This window comes from Liolophura sinensis, chromosome 6 (assembly GCF_032854445.1).
Source record: "Liolophura sinensis isolate JHLJ2023 chromosome 6, CUHK_Ljap_v2, whole genome shotgun sequence".
NCBI classification, from domain to species: domain Eukaryota; kingdom Metazoa; phylum Mollusca; class Polyplacophora; order Chitonida; family Chitonidae; genus Liolophura; species Liolophura sinensis.
The window spans coordinates 48619312-48636658 of NC_088300.1; the positions used below are offsets into that span (position 1 = coordinate 48619312).

Below are 17347 nucleotides of genomic sequence, written 5' to 3' on the forward strand. Positions count from 1 at the left end.
AGGCTCTTACAAAACAGCCTTCCCTGCCCACGTCGACTGTCTTGTTACTACCAATAGCATTTAAGTAAAATAAAGCACAAATTTACTTTTTTAATTAGATTTACCAGGCTACTATTATAAATGAAATCTTGAAAAACACAAGAAAGAACATAACAAGCTTATTACTAGCTATACAAACAGAAAGCTTGACTGTTAACACATGAGACAAACAGCCACATATATAACTGTTACAACACTTTGGGGTAAGGCCATAATCATCTCCTCTGATTTGCTGTTGTTGCTGTTGATATACCTTTTTCAGATATAGTACCAAGAGATCAGGCTCAATATACATGTAAGTCACACTGATAACGTGACTCGCCCAGATAATAAATACAGGCACTCGCATGTGTATGACAGTCCTACAAGGACACTGACCTCCAATTCTGAATGGCAGTCACAGAGCACAGCTGTACCTGAATGCAATGTCCGCTTGTTTGTTTACATGTACATAGTGCCTGAGGTTACAAATAGTTTACCTGGCCTGGTGAAGCACTAGGTCATAAACAGCAAACACAGAATACCCTTCTCATATGCCAGTAGATTTGCCTCGAACTTAACATTTAAAGTCTGAATGATCATGTCCCAATAACTCCTATCCATTACTACATAGAAGCCAGATTCAGTGTCAAAGTCAGCTGTTCTATTTCCACTACTGCATAGAATCAAACAAAGTAAAACCAAGGATGTCAGGGGATGAAAAACAGCTCTTCTAAAGTTTATTACCTGACAGACTGTAAAAAACCTTGATGTTGCAGTATGTGAAAAATTAGTGTAATGGAGGGCCAGCTTTCTATTTCCCCTTGTGTCACCCATGTTAAGTACCCCTATTGTACAAGGGAGTGTCTCTGATGGAATTCAGCCTGAAACTCTGTGACCAAACTTTTAAACTTGTTGAGAATCAGAGAAATCAAACTTCAATTACCTTGATTTACCCTGTAATGTGAGTAAAACCTGCACAAATCTGCATAATAATTAAACACACTCACCCTCAAATTTGTTTCCTTGCTTTGGTCATAATTCTCACATTTCTTAAATGTAACTATAAGAGACAAATATATTTGACTGGTGGTTATAATTATTTAGGTACATCCTTCCTGTCATGTGTTTCATGGTACAAGTGCTATATACCAGTGTGTACCATGATGGAGGACATCAGTGTTCCAGCCTTTTCCATCCTACATGTACAGTGTATGTCTGTGGGTATGCAAGCAGAGTGTTTGTATTTGCCATGTTAGCATGTGATCTGTCAGGCTCTACACTGTGCAGACACTGCAGCACACACACTCCTCCAAGGCCAGTGTGCAGTAATGGGATTTGCCTGAACCCGACTGCCCTGCCCAAATGACAGCTTATCTTTGTGCAACAGGAACTGGTAATTCCCCCACTATCCTGATCGATAAGACGGTTCAATATCGGATGCGACATTGCAATTTCTAATTTACCTGATTGACAGTTTGGCTTACTCAATTCACCTAAAAACCGAGGCCCATGTTTAACACATTCCTTCACTGTTACAGCCTCACAGTGAGAACTGTCTATTTTCGCTGTTTCAGGTTTCCTCCCTCAGCTTTCCTTATCATAGTGTTACGGCAACACTATTTGCAACACACACTGTTACTCAGGTGGCAAATAACCTCTTCCTCATTATGTGTATGGACCATCCTTCAACGTACATAAAAACATTCCACTCCACTACACATGTATGGGACAGATCAGGATGCCCAATAATAAGCAAAACCACTCCGTGCATTTGTACCCACAGTCATGTATATTTGGTTTGTTTACTTGAAATTAAGAGCATCTACATCAGGGTGGAGCTGTAGTTGTATACATTTTAAGTGCACAGAGCCTCTCTGTGAAATAAATAATCTCAGTACTGTGACACATACATGTATATACCAGACTTCTCACTTGTTTCCAAATTGTATGAGTTGTACTGTGAAAGACACACTTGATCCATAGGAAAAAGCCTTCCATGCCACCGATCTGAGACCCAAATGGGTGAGACTTATGGTGTAGGGGTGGGGACTGATTCTCACCGAAGTTAGGCTCTTCCTGACAAAAGAGACAATCCATGCTCTAACAACAAGTCAGCATAATGGCAAGGAAATAGGATAGCTGCAGTGCATTCCTCACACCCAGGCAAAGGTCAGGTGGCGATCATTGAGCATAATCCTGAACACAACACCCCCACACCGAAGCCTCACAGCCTGTATTGATTACATGTACATGGTGGCCTCTGACCAATGCCTCCTTAGTTCATTAACAATTTAGGCAATGTGAACCTTTGTCCTTAACTGTGTTCGAGTTAAAAGTTTTTGTTCTGGCTAAATTAGAAAAAACCTGCATCCTTCTTTGAAAGCTCAGCATCCCAAATCTGCAGCAACATCCTCATCCACCCACTATTTCTATCCATTTCTTACTTAATGTCAACACTTATGTATTTATGCATTAGTCTTTATTACCATGAGTGCATACATGTACAACGTAACATGTCCCTGCAACACTGTTTTCAAGGCTTACACATACCACATAAACAAATTTAACTAAGAAATTTTTCACAATTAAACGTTATTTAAGATGGAACGACCTTGATAAAAGGTAAATGAATAAAAATAAATGTGTACATGCACTCATGGCAATTAATTAGAAGACAGGTTATAGAACCGAAGCATATGTCTCCAAACTTTCACACGTTGGCCAGGTCGTATGGACCCAAAAAATGAGACGACTAGACAATACACAGACAATAAATAAATTAAGATTGAAAAAATTTCTTAGGAATAGAGCTCAATGGACAAAATCAATTATCACTAGAGAATACAGTTTCAGTCCAATGTAAAACAGCCCACTTCTTGCCCTAAATGTTACCACAAATAATACAATAAATGCGTAGGATTTGTCATTTGACTTGTGTTGTCGTGTGTAGGCATGATATTTTCAACCACTGGATTTGATTCCACCAGCAGCTTATGCCATGTAATGATGATTCTTCTGAAGAGCACAGCAATAGATGTGTGTGGGTACAGGTTTCCACAATATGATCCTTAATAGCCTCAAACGAATATCAAGTGGCAAAGCATAGAAATTTCCATGTAATCTGGTTTATGATACATTAGGCGATCAGAGTACATGTATATCGGGAATTAGGGGTAGAAGGCTTAGCTATGGTCGGTTCATTGATTGATTGGTGGGCTATCATGGTTCCAAGTACAGTATGACCACTGGCCAGTTCTGGCTCATAGGCATGAAGAGAATCTGTTCAACTAAAGAGCTGTCTATTCACCATACACTATAACCACACAGTCAGAACATACACACGTTTGACAAAGTGATTTGAATCTTTCCCCACTTGCAGAGGAAAACATAAATTACGCATCTGATTCATATGAAAAAAAACTGAAAGTGAAAGCTTCTAATAACAGTAGGTTTGGCCTATTTAAACAGCACAAAATCAGTATCTTCTTGGAAAGTCCTAGACACTGATATGTTTCACTTATTGTATACAGCACTCAGTATTTCACTCTGTTGGAAAGCAGGAATAAACCTCAGTCTTTCTTTATTATTTTTTCCAAGACATTGTTATACAGAATATGCAGGTTTTTCATATCCTTTCATTCATGTTAAAGAAACTAAGCTAGACCAATGTGTAGATTTGTTAACACTTCTCACTGGGAATCTGCTAGCCAACCCCCAGCTACACCCACAAAACACAAAAATCAATTGTTGGCTTCTTAAATTACTAAGGAAAGATACAAAAAAAAAAAAAAACAGTTACACAGATGAAACACACTAAATGGCAAATCTGAATGATTACGGTTGAGCGCCACTTTGGCAATAGTGCAGCCATATTGTGGCAACTAAATGTTTAAGATTGTCAGCCTGGGTTAGCCCTACCCAGGATTTTCAAAACACCAAGACATGGGCCAATGGTGAAGGTCAAGACTTTGTTCTCGACTAAAAACCTGACACCATATGCTATAAGGTACAACAAGGAAGGTTTATACCAAGTGTGAAAGTCATCTGCTTGTTCACCAAGCCTTTAAAAGGTGGCAACCTACAAAACAGATCTGAATTTACCATGTAAGCTATAAAATAGATCCCTCTATGAACACTGTGGGAAAGCTCTTCTTGGAAAGATTTGGTGCAGAACCGCGATGTGTGATGAACATCTGTATATATGCATACAAGTAACCAGATACCCTGCTGTAACTGGACTGGTGCGTTAAGTATGCAAAGCAAAAAAAAAAAAAAAAAGCAGCCCAGAGAAGTTCTGGTCACTGGTTTTTCACACCTTCAGAGTGGTGTACATGAATACACTAGTCCCTGCTCGCAAGGTTCAGTCTCATTAGTTGTCCAAATACATGATGGCTAGCATTCACAAGGTCAAGAATTGAAGTGAGAATTGCGCGAATCCTGGGTGGTTATACAGAGTTCAATGACAGGCGTGGAAACTGTAGAGTGACAGTGTCGACTGTGTGGGATTCTGTATATGAATGTGGTGAGGTTGCACAGACTTAGAAGAATGGGCTGGGGGATAAAAGTGGCAAATAAATGTACATCTTGTCAGGAACCAACAGCTTCATTGCTTCCAGTAGATGGCCAATCTACTTACTTATTGGATTTGTGAACCATCACAGTCGCTGCCAGAAAGCGACAGACACCAGCGAAATGATGATTGATCTGCAAGCCGTCTGACACAACATCAAGATTAAACAAGACAGGTTAAATGTGGAGGCTTGGAGGTGGATTCTGCAGAGAATATCTGATATAAATGTAGCTCTTGGTTATACAGGATTGGTTTTATGCGCTTACTTGATCATGCTTGACTGATGTGATCTATAAACATATGAACCGCAGTAATGCATGGGATACATTATAATGATGATTAAGTGCTGAAGGTGCTCCTCAACCTTATGCAATATGGCCATCAGACAAACCAAAGCTACATGCCCACAAATGAAAGTCTATCAAACACCTGCCATTGCTCTACAATAAGAACAAAATACTGTTTGCTCCATGGTAACCTCATTATTTAATACTTTGGCTACATAATACATATACATGCCCCTGTGGATAGTCAATCCCATTCTCCTTTGTGAATAGTACTGTGCATCATCATTAGTCAATGGTTCACAGTCTTCTTTCCGATCAAGAGAGAATAAAGACAGCCCTATCTTTTTCTGTTCTGAACTTAAATTACTGGAAATTATGGCTTTGTTATGTCTCTAACAATGTGGAAAAAAGAGAAAACAAAACTCGTACGTATTTATACACTTCTAATTTAAATTTCAACATCCACCTCTGCTTATTGTGAAGTTGATGTATTACGCAGAAATGGTCTTCAGTGCTGAAAATTGTGGGACACTGGCAACTAGGCACAGAAATGAAGCAAGCTGCCATGCCAAATGCACTAGTGTGAGCCGAGCCAAGCCAAATAAGTTTATACAAGTAGCAACAATATGTGCAGTTGATTCAGTTGAAGAGTACATCAGTACAACCGCTTTCTAAAGCAGTAGCAACTAGCAACAATGAATGCATCAGAGGCAACCACATATATACAAGTAGACAGCTGAGGTAACTTAGTATGCAGCACATGTGCATGCTGTGCCAGAAAATCTGCCAATGCTGGTCTAATTTTGGGGCAGCCTAACTAACAATGAATGCTTCATCAAAATGCCAGTAGTTTCTCCGGACACAGATATCTACCATTGATTTTACAGTTCCCTGTCTCTTCCTGCTTGCTAGATATGATACAGAGTAGATATCACAGAATCTGTTTAGTAACACAGACTCACTCGACAGCAATCAATACCTGTAAATCAGTCACCACGTGCATATATAGCCATCACACCATTAGGCTGAATCACCACCACTTATTTCACCTACGTGTACATTTAAATGGAAGTGTACAAAACATCTTTGCACAAATGAAGTTGGGGGTTGTTTTCAAATCACAAGCCTTTCCAGCAAAAGAGTTCCTTCACAAAGTAAATGATCAAGTAGTAACTCTAGAGACATCAGGAAATTATACCATGCCTTTTCACTTCAACTACACTGATCTTCCATGTGCATGTACATGCATCAATAAAGCGTGATTCTAATTTATAACATATCAACTATTATTTTGATGTACATGTGTTATCCTGACTGGCTATCCCTGCCACTCCAGAGACTTGAACCAAAGTTATGGCTGGATGAACTGAGCTGAACAATTATGTACCCACAAACACCACTGATTGAAGTGATTATAGCTCTAACATTTATTGCATAATGCATGGACATTGGAATTTAACTTCAAGTTTATGCAGGGTTTCACTATTAACATGACATGGTGTGTAGAACTTTGGAATGTTATCTAATGGAGACAAATTTAATATCATAAACAAAGGCACACACACACACACACACATAAAAAACAGTACATAAATGTGTAAGATTGTTCCCTGAACTGGAAACTGCATATCTGACCACAGTGAGTTAACTGTTCAGTCTATATCTGCTGAAGTCCACACATGTGCAACTATTCTTGTCTTGACCCATTTCTGGCTGGAGATAGTCACATACCTACATGTACACACATCTCCTTACTAACTGTGGCCTTCTGCATGACATGCAGGTACTGCATGTATAAGCAATTTCCATCTGGGTTAAGATTCCCACTGACCTCGTATGAGTAGGTTATCAAGTGCAAGGACCAAAAAACAAAACAAAAAAAAATGTGGAAATTCTTACCATCAGAAATCTGCTTTACTATTACCATGTCAAATAAAAACAAAGCCAGATGTCCCTTTGTGATGTGACGTATTGGTTATATAGCACAGTGGGTAAATAACTGCATTTGAATGCGGATAGATGGATATACATGATAATGAAAATTATCATCAAAATAAGGCTTTAATTATCTGATATACCTTATAAATCCTCCGAAATAAACATTTCTGATCATAAAATTCATCGATTATGGATAATATTAATTACTGTATGTATTCGCCTATGTTAAAATGCATGAGTTTGCACCAATGTTACAAAAGGCCATTACATATAAATGACACAAACATAAATCCCCACGATGTCGTAACATCACAACTCAAAAGCACCATATTAACACCTGACCTCTTAAATATAGTGATTCTCTTGTCAAAACAAAACACATCTTGACATATGTTTAGCTGTTCTCTAATTCACCAATGTACTATGAATAAAGAAACATACAGCTTCTCTTCAAAAATAACCAAATCCACAACATTTTCTTCCCTACTCCATGAACATGTGCCTTACTTCTGAGTTACCATGGTTCACTGACAGTACTTCACTCCAGCAAGAGAGGCACAGAACATCTTCTGTCCATGTAAATGTAGTTCTCAGGGCAGATTCAATACAGCCTGTGAAGACACACTGGCATACCAAATATAGGTCCCGTCAGACTTGAAACACAAGGCTCCACCAAACATAAAACCTAACTACTACTGGAAGACTACTGTGACATAAACTGTCATATGTCTTAAGCAGAAGATATCTTGTTTGTCAAATATTCTAGCTTACCAAAAATTTGATATCTTCACTAGGATCCAGGCAAATGCAATCTGTGTTGAAATCATCAAGCAGTTCCATCACCATAGTTCAGTAGTGGTCAGTGAAGGGGTAGTTATGGTCACTCTGTTAACCAGTTAAAGGGCAGTGATATCTACAGACATGTGGAGTTTGTCAGACACATGCCAACTGGCTGTTCAGCTCAGGCCTACAATAGCCACTGTCTTCAACACTGCATGCACTTCCAGTCCCTACATTCAATGAATCAATCCTAACTGCATGCATACAAGTCACATGAAGGTTTTGGAGGGTCTAAAGAGGGGTTGTCGGCTAGCAGCTGTGCAAGACAGGAACAGGTTTAGGCCAGAACAGGATGTATTTATGTGAATACAGGGTATGAGCAATGTCTGTGGCTTGAGGGTCCTGACCTACAGCGCCTGTGTATAAACCCAGTTCAGCAGTTCACTCCACTGACAAATACATGTATGTTGAGGAGGTCAAAGAAAAATACTCAACACCAAGACATGAAAACTGATATCTCTGCCAACATCTGTCTTGACTTGTGTGTCACTGTATTCATCTTCCTCTCCTTTGTTTTCACAAACACAAATGACAGTTTCTTTTATTTCAACATCATACGATAGTACAGCGTTATATGTACATGTGTACCCTATCAGGCCTCCTCACAATCAAGGTTGTCCTGATCAAGTGGATATTTTTGTTGCTCTGAAACCTTACATATTTTTTCCCCCTTTTTGCTCAAAGGAAAACAGACAGTGCTTAGTGAAGGCAAAGCTGTTATTTGTTTGTTTCTAAGGTGGAGGGCTTGTTTAATTTTGGCCTGAGCATTTGGGGACAGGGAAATTCTCCTGATTCTGCAGCCCGTTAAGCACATAGTGTAAAGTCTGCCTGCGCCGCTGCCAAACAATTTTACAGGAAACCCTACTGGGTCGACAAAGGCGCTGGATAACTTTCATATGTTACCACATGCAATACAGCCTGGCTATTAGTGCGAGGAATAGTTGAAATTCTTGTCAGTGGCAGTGGCCAGCCAGAGCAGGCTGACAGTGCAGGAGAGCATATGTCCAGCAGGTCTCATGCTCAGCCATGACTCGCTAGCATGACCAGTCTCCCTACCGCCTGGTCAACATCTAGTTCCTATACTACCTCAGAAGTTGAAACCCTGGAGACTTCAATTTTTAATCAGCTCCGTGCTTAGCTTAAAAAATGTCTCTCCCTCTTGTTGACAAAATCCTAATTCCATAAAATATGCATGCCAATGCAGGAAATCCACAAATAACCATGACTGTTACATAATCGTGCCTGGCATCCAGGCTAGGAGATTTTGTGGTATGGAACTGCTGTGCTAAGCACCTGAATTACTTACAATCACATCTACACAACAGATCAGCAGAGTCTTTATCTGCCTACATGTACCACTATTATGTTGGTGTGCTTTACAGATCTGTACTGACCATCAACACACTTCCATCCCGCTTACTAGAGATGTGTTACATACTATATGTAGCACATACACATCACACTAAGTATTATCATCTGAAAACAAACACCTAATGAACAAAATTATTTAGGTAAAAAAAAAACCAACAAAGGTCTTTGCAAATACAACCGAGTAGGACAGACAAATGGAGAAATTATTGAAAGTCTCAAATTGAAAACCAGGGATGTGCAAAACACAGGAAGTGTTCAAAAGGCATAAGGTCTCATTTAATTGTTGACTACTGGTTATATGTTTTGGACTGTTCTAATCCTTTCCAAACATCAACACATGTACGCCACAGGAGCAGTGGGTCAGAGCATGATAGTAGTTGAGTTAGTATGTGTAAACATGTTAGGAAGAGAAATGTCATCAGGCAATGCATCAGATATACCAGGACTGAGGGCAAGCTAACTCGTATTTTAGTCCTGCATGTACCACAAAGTGTCAATATATGGAGATTACTATCACTGCAAAATCCTCCTTATGCCTTCCCTTGAACAACCCCCAACATGATGTACGCTGAGCTGCCCCCACCCACCCATCCCTCTTTACCTCCTGTGTAGGGGCCCCAGGGCCAGGCTATCCAATGACTCATCACATTGAATAAGGCTCCTGTCAGGCACATATTACTCAATACTCCTCCCTATTCTGAAACATTCTGCCTTCAACACTTCTCTGGCTTCCCTTGTAATACAATGCCTGACATCATGAAACCTCAAAATCTATTGCTCTCTTGGTAAAATGAAGCGAGCCTCAGCGAGTCCACTTCCAGTTCCCATCCCATCTCCCTTTTTCACCCACACACAGATCCATAGACAAAGAATAATAAATGTAACCAGTTCAATAAAATATACACTAAATATCATGTACGTGTACACATGCCAGGAAAATACACCTCTTGACATTTCTGCACATTGCCACTGAATTGCTCTAGGATTAAATGGTCTTCTGCACCAGCTTCATGTATACATTATTCACAAGATGATACTAAAAGGGAGAATGCTGTCATGCTGTAAATGTGACCATTCACTGGTGGAGGAAGATTGATGGATGACTTATTGATCAAGTTTTTGATCAAGGCTCCATTAGCCTAGAAGGAGGAGTGTGGTTGAAGGAAAAATGCCAGGTGTAACACCATAAGATCACATGTGAAAGATAAAGATACTCCATGATATAAATAATAGGTGGAGTGGCAAGGAAAAGTTGGGCAGAAGTAAGCAGGCTTAGCAGTGAAAGGCCAGTAAAAGAAGTTTACACAGGAGTTCATATCTTCCAAAGATTACTTAATACACAAGAAATTCAGAAACAAGTTCAGGCAACAAACATTATCTGAATTCATTTGACCAAGTCATTGTGAAGGGAAAAGAAACTTGATGTCACTTTCACAAAGCTTTGTAAGTTATATTTCTCATGTTTTTGTTTTTTTTCATAAACCACATTGTCCATAGGTTTAAAGGTGACAAATTTACAAGGCAAATTATGACAAACATGACTCACAAAGTTATGTGAAGGTGAGCATACCATGATGCTAACAGTAGTGTATGTACATGTGGACTATGTGAGAAGCAAAACTGCTTTATACCAAAGCTGCACAACTGATTTACTCTGTTAATTTTTTATTGGTGTAAAACTTTTTAAAACTACACTTCCACAATGTTGTCATTTGTATCACATTGGTCAGATTTCTGGTGCCCTCATCTGTCAAGCCACAACCCAGTTTTTAACCCTTTAAGCAGCTTAGACATCTACTGCAAGTGAGTCACAAGAGCTTCAGGGGGTACATGTGAATGTAAGTGAATGAAATACAATTTAAGTTACATCAAAGAGAAAATAAATATTTTTAGGGATATGATAAATTATTGACACATTCTTGATTGCTCTTATTACAACAAAAAAGACAGCAAGCAATTAGTTTTCCTGACACACAATACTGCTTCTCTCTTTACTCTAAGGCTGAATTTATCTTTTTGAATTTATAGGAGTACTACAGGTAGTAATCGCTGACATGGGGCAGTCTTTCAGTATACCAATCACTATTTACACTATACAAAGCATACAACTGCAGAATCTGCATACCAAGGGACACAACTCTGCCAAGGTGAGATCCAATGAGTGCATGTACAACACACAAACACTGCTGAAAATCAGCAAACACACAGAATACAGGGAGGATTGAGGCAGCAATACAGTTTAGCATAATGCAAATGGTTGTCAATAACTGTGATATGGCTGAAGCTCATCCAATGACAAAATTTCTTTAATAAAATCTTCATGCACAGTGTTCGTAACCTACATTGTAAGATTTAATCCAAGATATATATGTCTTTGTTGTTTACATTTGGTATGTTCATAAATTTTGGTATAGCTGGTACATGACTTGTATACAGTTGTAGAGTTGAACCCCTGTAAACTCAGCCTGACTGTAACACTACTAGGCCAACAAGCCTCCAAGGTGTGTGAAACATATCAATCCTACAGCCTCATTTGCATATATTTTCATTTAAAATAAAATGATATTTTAATTGATTGTTGAATCTCACATCATTTTTTAAAAACTTGCCAATTATATCTTGCTAAAATTTACACAGCTTAGAACTACTTGTCATGGTAATCATTATTAATTTGTCAGTTTTTGCCTTAATGCACATTCAAGAGACAAAAGCAATACAGAATACTTGTGTTATGCAAAACAAATTACATCATAACATATTTATGAAAATTTTTTTGATTGGTGTTTTACGCCATATTCAAGAATATTTCACTTAAACGGCCTTGGCCAGCATTATCATTTTAGAAAAATGAATATTTCACTTACAGGTGAGGTGATGTCTTCATTGTTCACTTGAATAACAATTTACCCAAGAAAAAAGAAATTTCGAACTTCTAAGTCGTATATAATGTTGCAAAAGGAAGAGGACATTCCAGTTTGAGTTGGTATTTCTTGAAAATACAGTTACAGGTATATAATTATGAATGAAAAAGAAAAGTTCAGCTCTTCACAAAATATTATGATAATAATATGTCAGTCAGTTTCCACCCAGCTGGCTGATAAATCAAGACTAAAACTTGTCTGTGTTATTGATAAACTTTACGATTTACGAAAGAAACTGAGCATTAATAGTTATGGCTCATTTACATAGAACATCTCCTAGTTTTCTTTAAATAGTGTATTCCAAACCAAATAGTAATTTCTGCTGAAAAGGGATTCATGTTGTACATGTACACTGTTCAGTGGGAAATGTCTGATTGTTTTGATTTTTTTTTTTTTTGCACCAAACTTAAACAACAGAAACAAACTCCATCATTACAATGCCACAGCGTGCTGGCACACATTTTCTGACCACCAACTTCAAAAAGGTAACATTTCTCTTCACACTACTCATACCTTAGTAAACATATTGGAATACAAGAACACAAACACATCTGACAATGTTTCCTTATTTAATATTTTATTAAACATTACACCAAACGTTACCATAATTATGCAGACAAACAGAATTCAATTCATAGGACAAAATCTGAAAGGGAGACAACTGTGTTATAATGCCTACAATGTGACTGCCTAACTATACATGTATGTATACCACTAACTTGATTGCATCAAGATTGTTTTGGAAGAAGAAGTTCGGCAAAAATGATTTGAGCTTGCCTTATTCAATGTAAACAAGTAATTAGACTGGCAATGTAACAATTCACATACAGTCCATTCCTAATTTAACTGTTTCACTTTCAGATCATATTGTTCAATATTCTTTTCTATACTAATGAAATAAACTGGATTATTTTCTGTAGTCTTTAGGTGCTATAAACATAAAAGTACATGCATATCAACCAATAACTTTTGTCTTGCCACTAAACAAATCAAATAAACACTTGTTACTGAGCTTAAAGTATATGTCTGCCATACTCACTTGACATTCTCATCTCATAATTTTTGTTGGAAAAAATATGCTGAGCGATGCAAAAAACATGAGAGAATAAGACAAGTTTAAAAAATTCATAGATGACGTTAAGTGCTGTGAAATTACTTTGTAAACTGGTGGCATGATAGCTGCATTGTGGAGTCAGCATCAGGCAAGTAGATCTTGTTTTTTCGTTGCCTATTAAGTGTGACTTGTGCGAGCAAAAAAGGAATCTATAATCAGAATTGCACATGTTGATAATCCTTTGCATGCTTGAATATTTTGACTGTGCTCATAAAATATTTGTGTAAAATCGTGAATTTTCATGCACTTTGGCGATGCACAGCTTTCAGATGTAATCTGAACGAGGCGTGTGCCCAGTGCGCTGCTCTTGGTTTCTCACACAGATGTTGTTATGCAATTGTACCACAGGTGTGTTGAGAGTAGAATTATCCGTGCACTACCAAATAAGCTAAGTAGGAGCTGGTAGCCATACTGTTTATGTCACTTTCATGCCAAGAAAGAGGAGACAATGGAGCATATCTTGATTAACTATGAAGAATATCCATGGCTGTGTGAAATTGGGCTGGAATGCGAAGGTAAATTTTTTTTTAGATGATTTGCTCTGCTCAGGTATGTCGCTTTGTCGCTGAAGTTCATTGTAAAAAGCAGAATCCTCAATGGATTGACACCACTCTGTCACCTGATAGCAACCTAGTCTTTACAACGGCCTGAAGGAACTATCCTTTAGCACTGCTATAAATCTACAGTGCAAGAATGAGATGGGAGTTTGGTTGAAACTACTCAAATAAATTTTCATTGAAAAGACTTACCTTAAGACTTTAAAAGCATCTAACAGTTCATACTTCTATTTTACTCTTGAATAAAGTCTCAAAACAACATTGTTGTCCACCTCGACATGCCGAGCTGTTGTATAGCCTGGAATACTCAATTCAGGTTGTGATATCAGTTTCTCAATAGGACTGCGATGTCACTTCTCCACATGACTGATGTACTAAGAAGTCAATCAGCTAGACATGTTCTCACATGGTAGGAAGCTGAAAAACCAACCTTATTTTCGTGTTCGACTGAGATTTTCTGAGGAATTAACCGATAACAGTCAATATCAATGGTTGCAATATGTACATAAATGTATCCGGTGCATCAGGTAAAATACAGACACAATGTGATAATCAGGTGGACACATCATCCTGGTTTCCGCATATCAGTAAATATATAAATATAAAATACAGATATGCACGTTTTCTCCATAACCACAGCTTTTTTTGTGGGACGTATAGTCAGACACTTTTGCTTTAATAAAAAAAAACATTACTTGGAAAAAAATTATGCAGCTGTTGTCTTGTAGACGATCAACACACCTTAACCTGTAGGTAACAAATTATCATGTTCCACATGTACCACACTTGGGGCACATGCTAGCAAATCACCATTAATATCTCTGAGGTAACATTTACAGCACTGCAAAACATAACCATACTTTCTAGCGATATTTTTTTGCTTCTTTGTGAAAATGAGGCTGTAGCAGTACCCCAGACTGACCTGTTTTTGGAGGACCAGATGGGTCAGTATAATTTCATGTTACAAGCTAGGGTCTTTGTACAGTATCTTCGCCCCTGGGTAAAGGACAGGATTTGTGAAGACTAGGTTCATGCGTTTCTTTGTTGCTGACCCACTTCTCAGAAGTTCATTGTGAAAAGCAGATTCTTCACTGGACTGATGTCACAGTCTGGTTACAGCAACCTACTCGTCACAACAGCCTAAAGGACCTATCCTTTAGCATTGCTGTAAATCTACAGCACCGATTGACATGGAGACTTTATCGAGAAGTAGAAGCTACTTGGATAAATTTTTCGTGAGTTGTAAAGACTAGGGTCTTATTTATGCGACAATTTCCAGGTGCATTGTGACATTTTTTTCCAATGGTCATATGCTTTCACTGAATTTTCAGTGGTGTAACTAGAATGGAAAGATGTTCAATTTGCATACAATGAAAAACAACGTAAATAAGATGTTCTTCGTTCTAGTCTCTGTCATGTGACACCGTTATCTATGAGCGATCTGTGCTCTACTATTCACGGTTCATGCATTTCTGAAAGGAATTACTTTGTTGTGAAATGCTCTGGTTTGGAACTTCCATCAGTCAGCACATAAGATCCGTAACCAGTTGCTTCTACCACTACAGCACTTGACTTGATGCGCTAGAACACCGTTTTGAGACGTCTTTAAGACAGATGAACCTTAATGCGCATGTGCGTGTCGCATGCTTTTGTCACTTAACTACATTTGAAAAGGGTATCCTCTGTATTTGGCCAACCTCAGGGAAGCATGAACGAACTGAAGTAAGTAGTGACATAGAAAGTTACACATAAACAACACCCTTGTCTTTACAACAACCAGATTTTAATCGAAATGATTTACCATACGTAAATGTGAAAGAAAAAGTAGGATTTTCAAAAGCTGAGTTTGCTATCACGTGTAAAGTGATAGCATGGATGGAAAATTCATTGAAGAATAAGCTTTTCAACATGTGCATCTGAGAAGGAGCTCATTGACTAACAAAAGGATAAACCAAGCCTTTTCAACAGCCAGAAAAAGTTTTCACCGGTAGGAACGGCATGGCAAAGGGAGGAAAGTCTCAGGGCATTGCAGATCACCGCGCATGCTACCCACTGTTGTTGATGTGGCGCTATGCTGGTTCGAAACAAGTGCACCCAAAGGTTGTGACAGTGACAGCACCTTCTTGTAATCGACTTTCTCAGGTGCCCTTAACAACACTTACACCTGTAACTTCCTGGAAATACATAAAGTAGCCTGCACAGTAAGACACACCGAAGATGTAAACTACATACCTTCTTTGAAAACTTTAACTCTGATTCTAAACATCGAGTGTTGTTTTCTGGGAGATCATTTTGAAGGGCGACCGACGAAACTTGGCCAGGTTTAGCAACCTTCTTCATCTTCCGTCTCTTCATTTTCTTCGTGTCTTGAGCGCTCATTTTAGCTAGCAGTTTCTTAAAGCGTGATGACAGTTGTGTATTATCACCTTAAAGGGTCAAATTATGAAGCAATTCAACATAAATGTAAATTTCTTCATCCATCAAGTCTCCATTCAGATCAATATGGCGGAGGTTTCCTCTCTATAAGGTTCCCAGAATTCCCCGAGAATGGAATTTTCCGGTCAGGTAAAACTGCCGGTCAGGGGAGGCAACTTTGTCAGCCACTGTAACATATATTTAGCATCATAAATTGTTTGTAACTTCAGCAGTCGGTACTGAAGTACTACTGTTAGTCGTACTGAATCAACGTATTCTCCTGTATTAGTATGTTTGAGTACACCACTAAATATTTTAAATAAATTTATAATTCCACATTTCGCCCGGGACATACGAATTGTTTTCTCAATTAGACATGAATACAGTGGTCCGCGGACGGTTGATTTTTAATGATATTATATTTTTCCGCGCTAGTGACATATTAAGAATGTCAAGCAGCTCACTCTGTTATATACGAAATATTTTATCTAACCTATTAGAGTTAGTTGCAACATTTGTCCAATGTTCATCTCACTTTTGCTATCATCATCACCGTCTTTTATCCATATGAACTGATACAACTGCGCAGGTCTACTGAATTAAAAAATATAATAAAACAATGAACTGTAACACTGTATTGAATTCTATAGTGACATACAGGCCTGATGTGTAAACTACAACTCTCAGTTACGATAAGAAAACACTTTGTGAATTGTATTAGGCCTAACTTAAACAACTTGAATTCAACAGCGAATTACAGTTCTAAAAAAAAAAAGAAAAAAAAATCACAAAGGTCGCGCCAGACAATAAATATTGTCGTTTGATGCCTGAATTGTTGAGATGGAATTCAGTAGGCTAAGAGGTCTACAGTTGTCAACATTTGCAAAGAAAACAACAGAATCATTTTCGGTTTATTATTATTATTATTGAATACGGCGATAATGGTAAAACTAAATAACAATTAATTTAAATGCATTTTTAGGCATATGCCATGCACTTAAACCGTCAATGCGTGCTGTATTGCCTCTACAAAGTATCTCATAACTTTAACATATCTCATTTTTTACTCTTGCACTGAAAAATTAATCTGTTAATTTTAACAGAAAGTCTGTCGTCTGAGTGATGCTAAAATGTATTCTGTTATTATAATATAATATTCTGTCATATTCAACATAATATCCTGTTATGTTATAGGATATTTATGTTGAAACAACAGAATAGGCCCTATGTCTGTTATATTTGACAGAACAATCTGCCACAATAACAGAACAAATTTCTAGCATTACTCAGGACAACAAGCTTAAATTAGCAGA

The 17347-nt window shown here is 38.0% G+C and overlaps 1 protein-coding gene across 1 annotated transcript in view; it reads right to left on the reverse strand.

Moving 5' to 3' along the window:
* Nucleotides 1–16115, reverse strand: part of LOC135467280 (protein FAM193A-like) — a 42079-nt gene extending 25964 nt beyond the window's left edge. Inside the window, 1 exon segment of the mRNA XM_064745047.1 lies at nt 15852–16115. Coding sequence (XP_064601117.1) covers nt 15852–15998 — 147 coding nt within the window. The 5' untranslated portion in view covers nt 15999–16115.
* Between the last annotated feature and the right edge of the window lie 1232 nt (nt 16116–17347).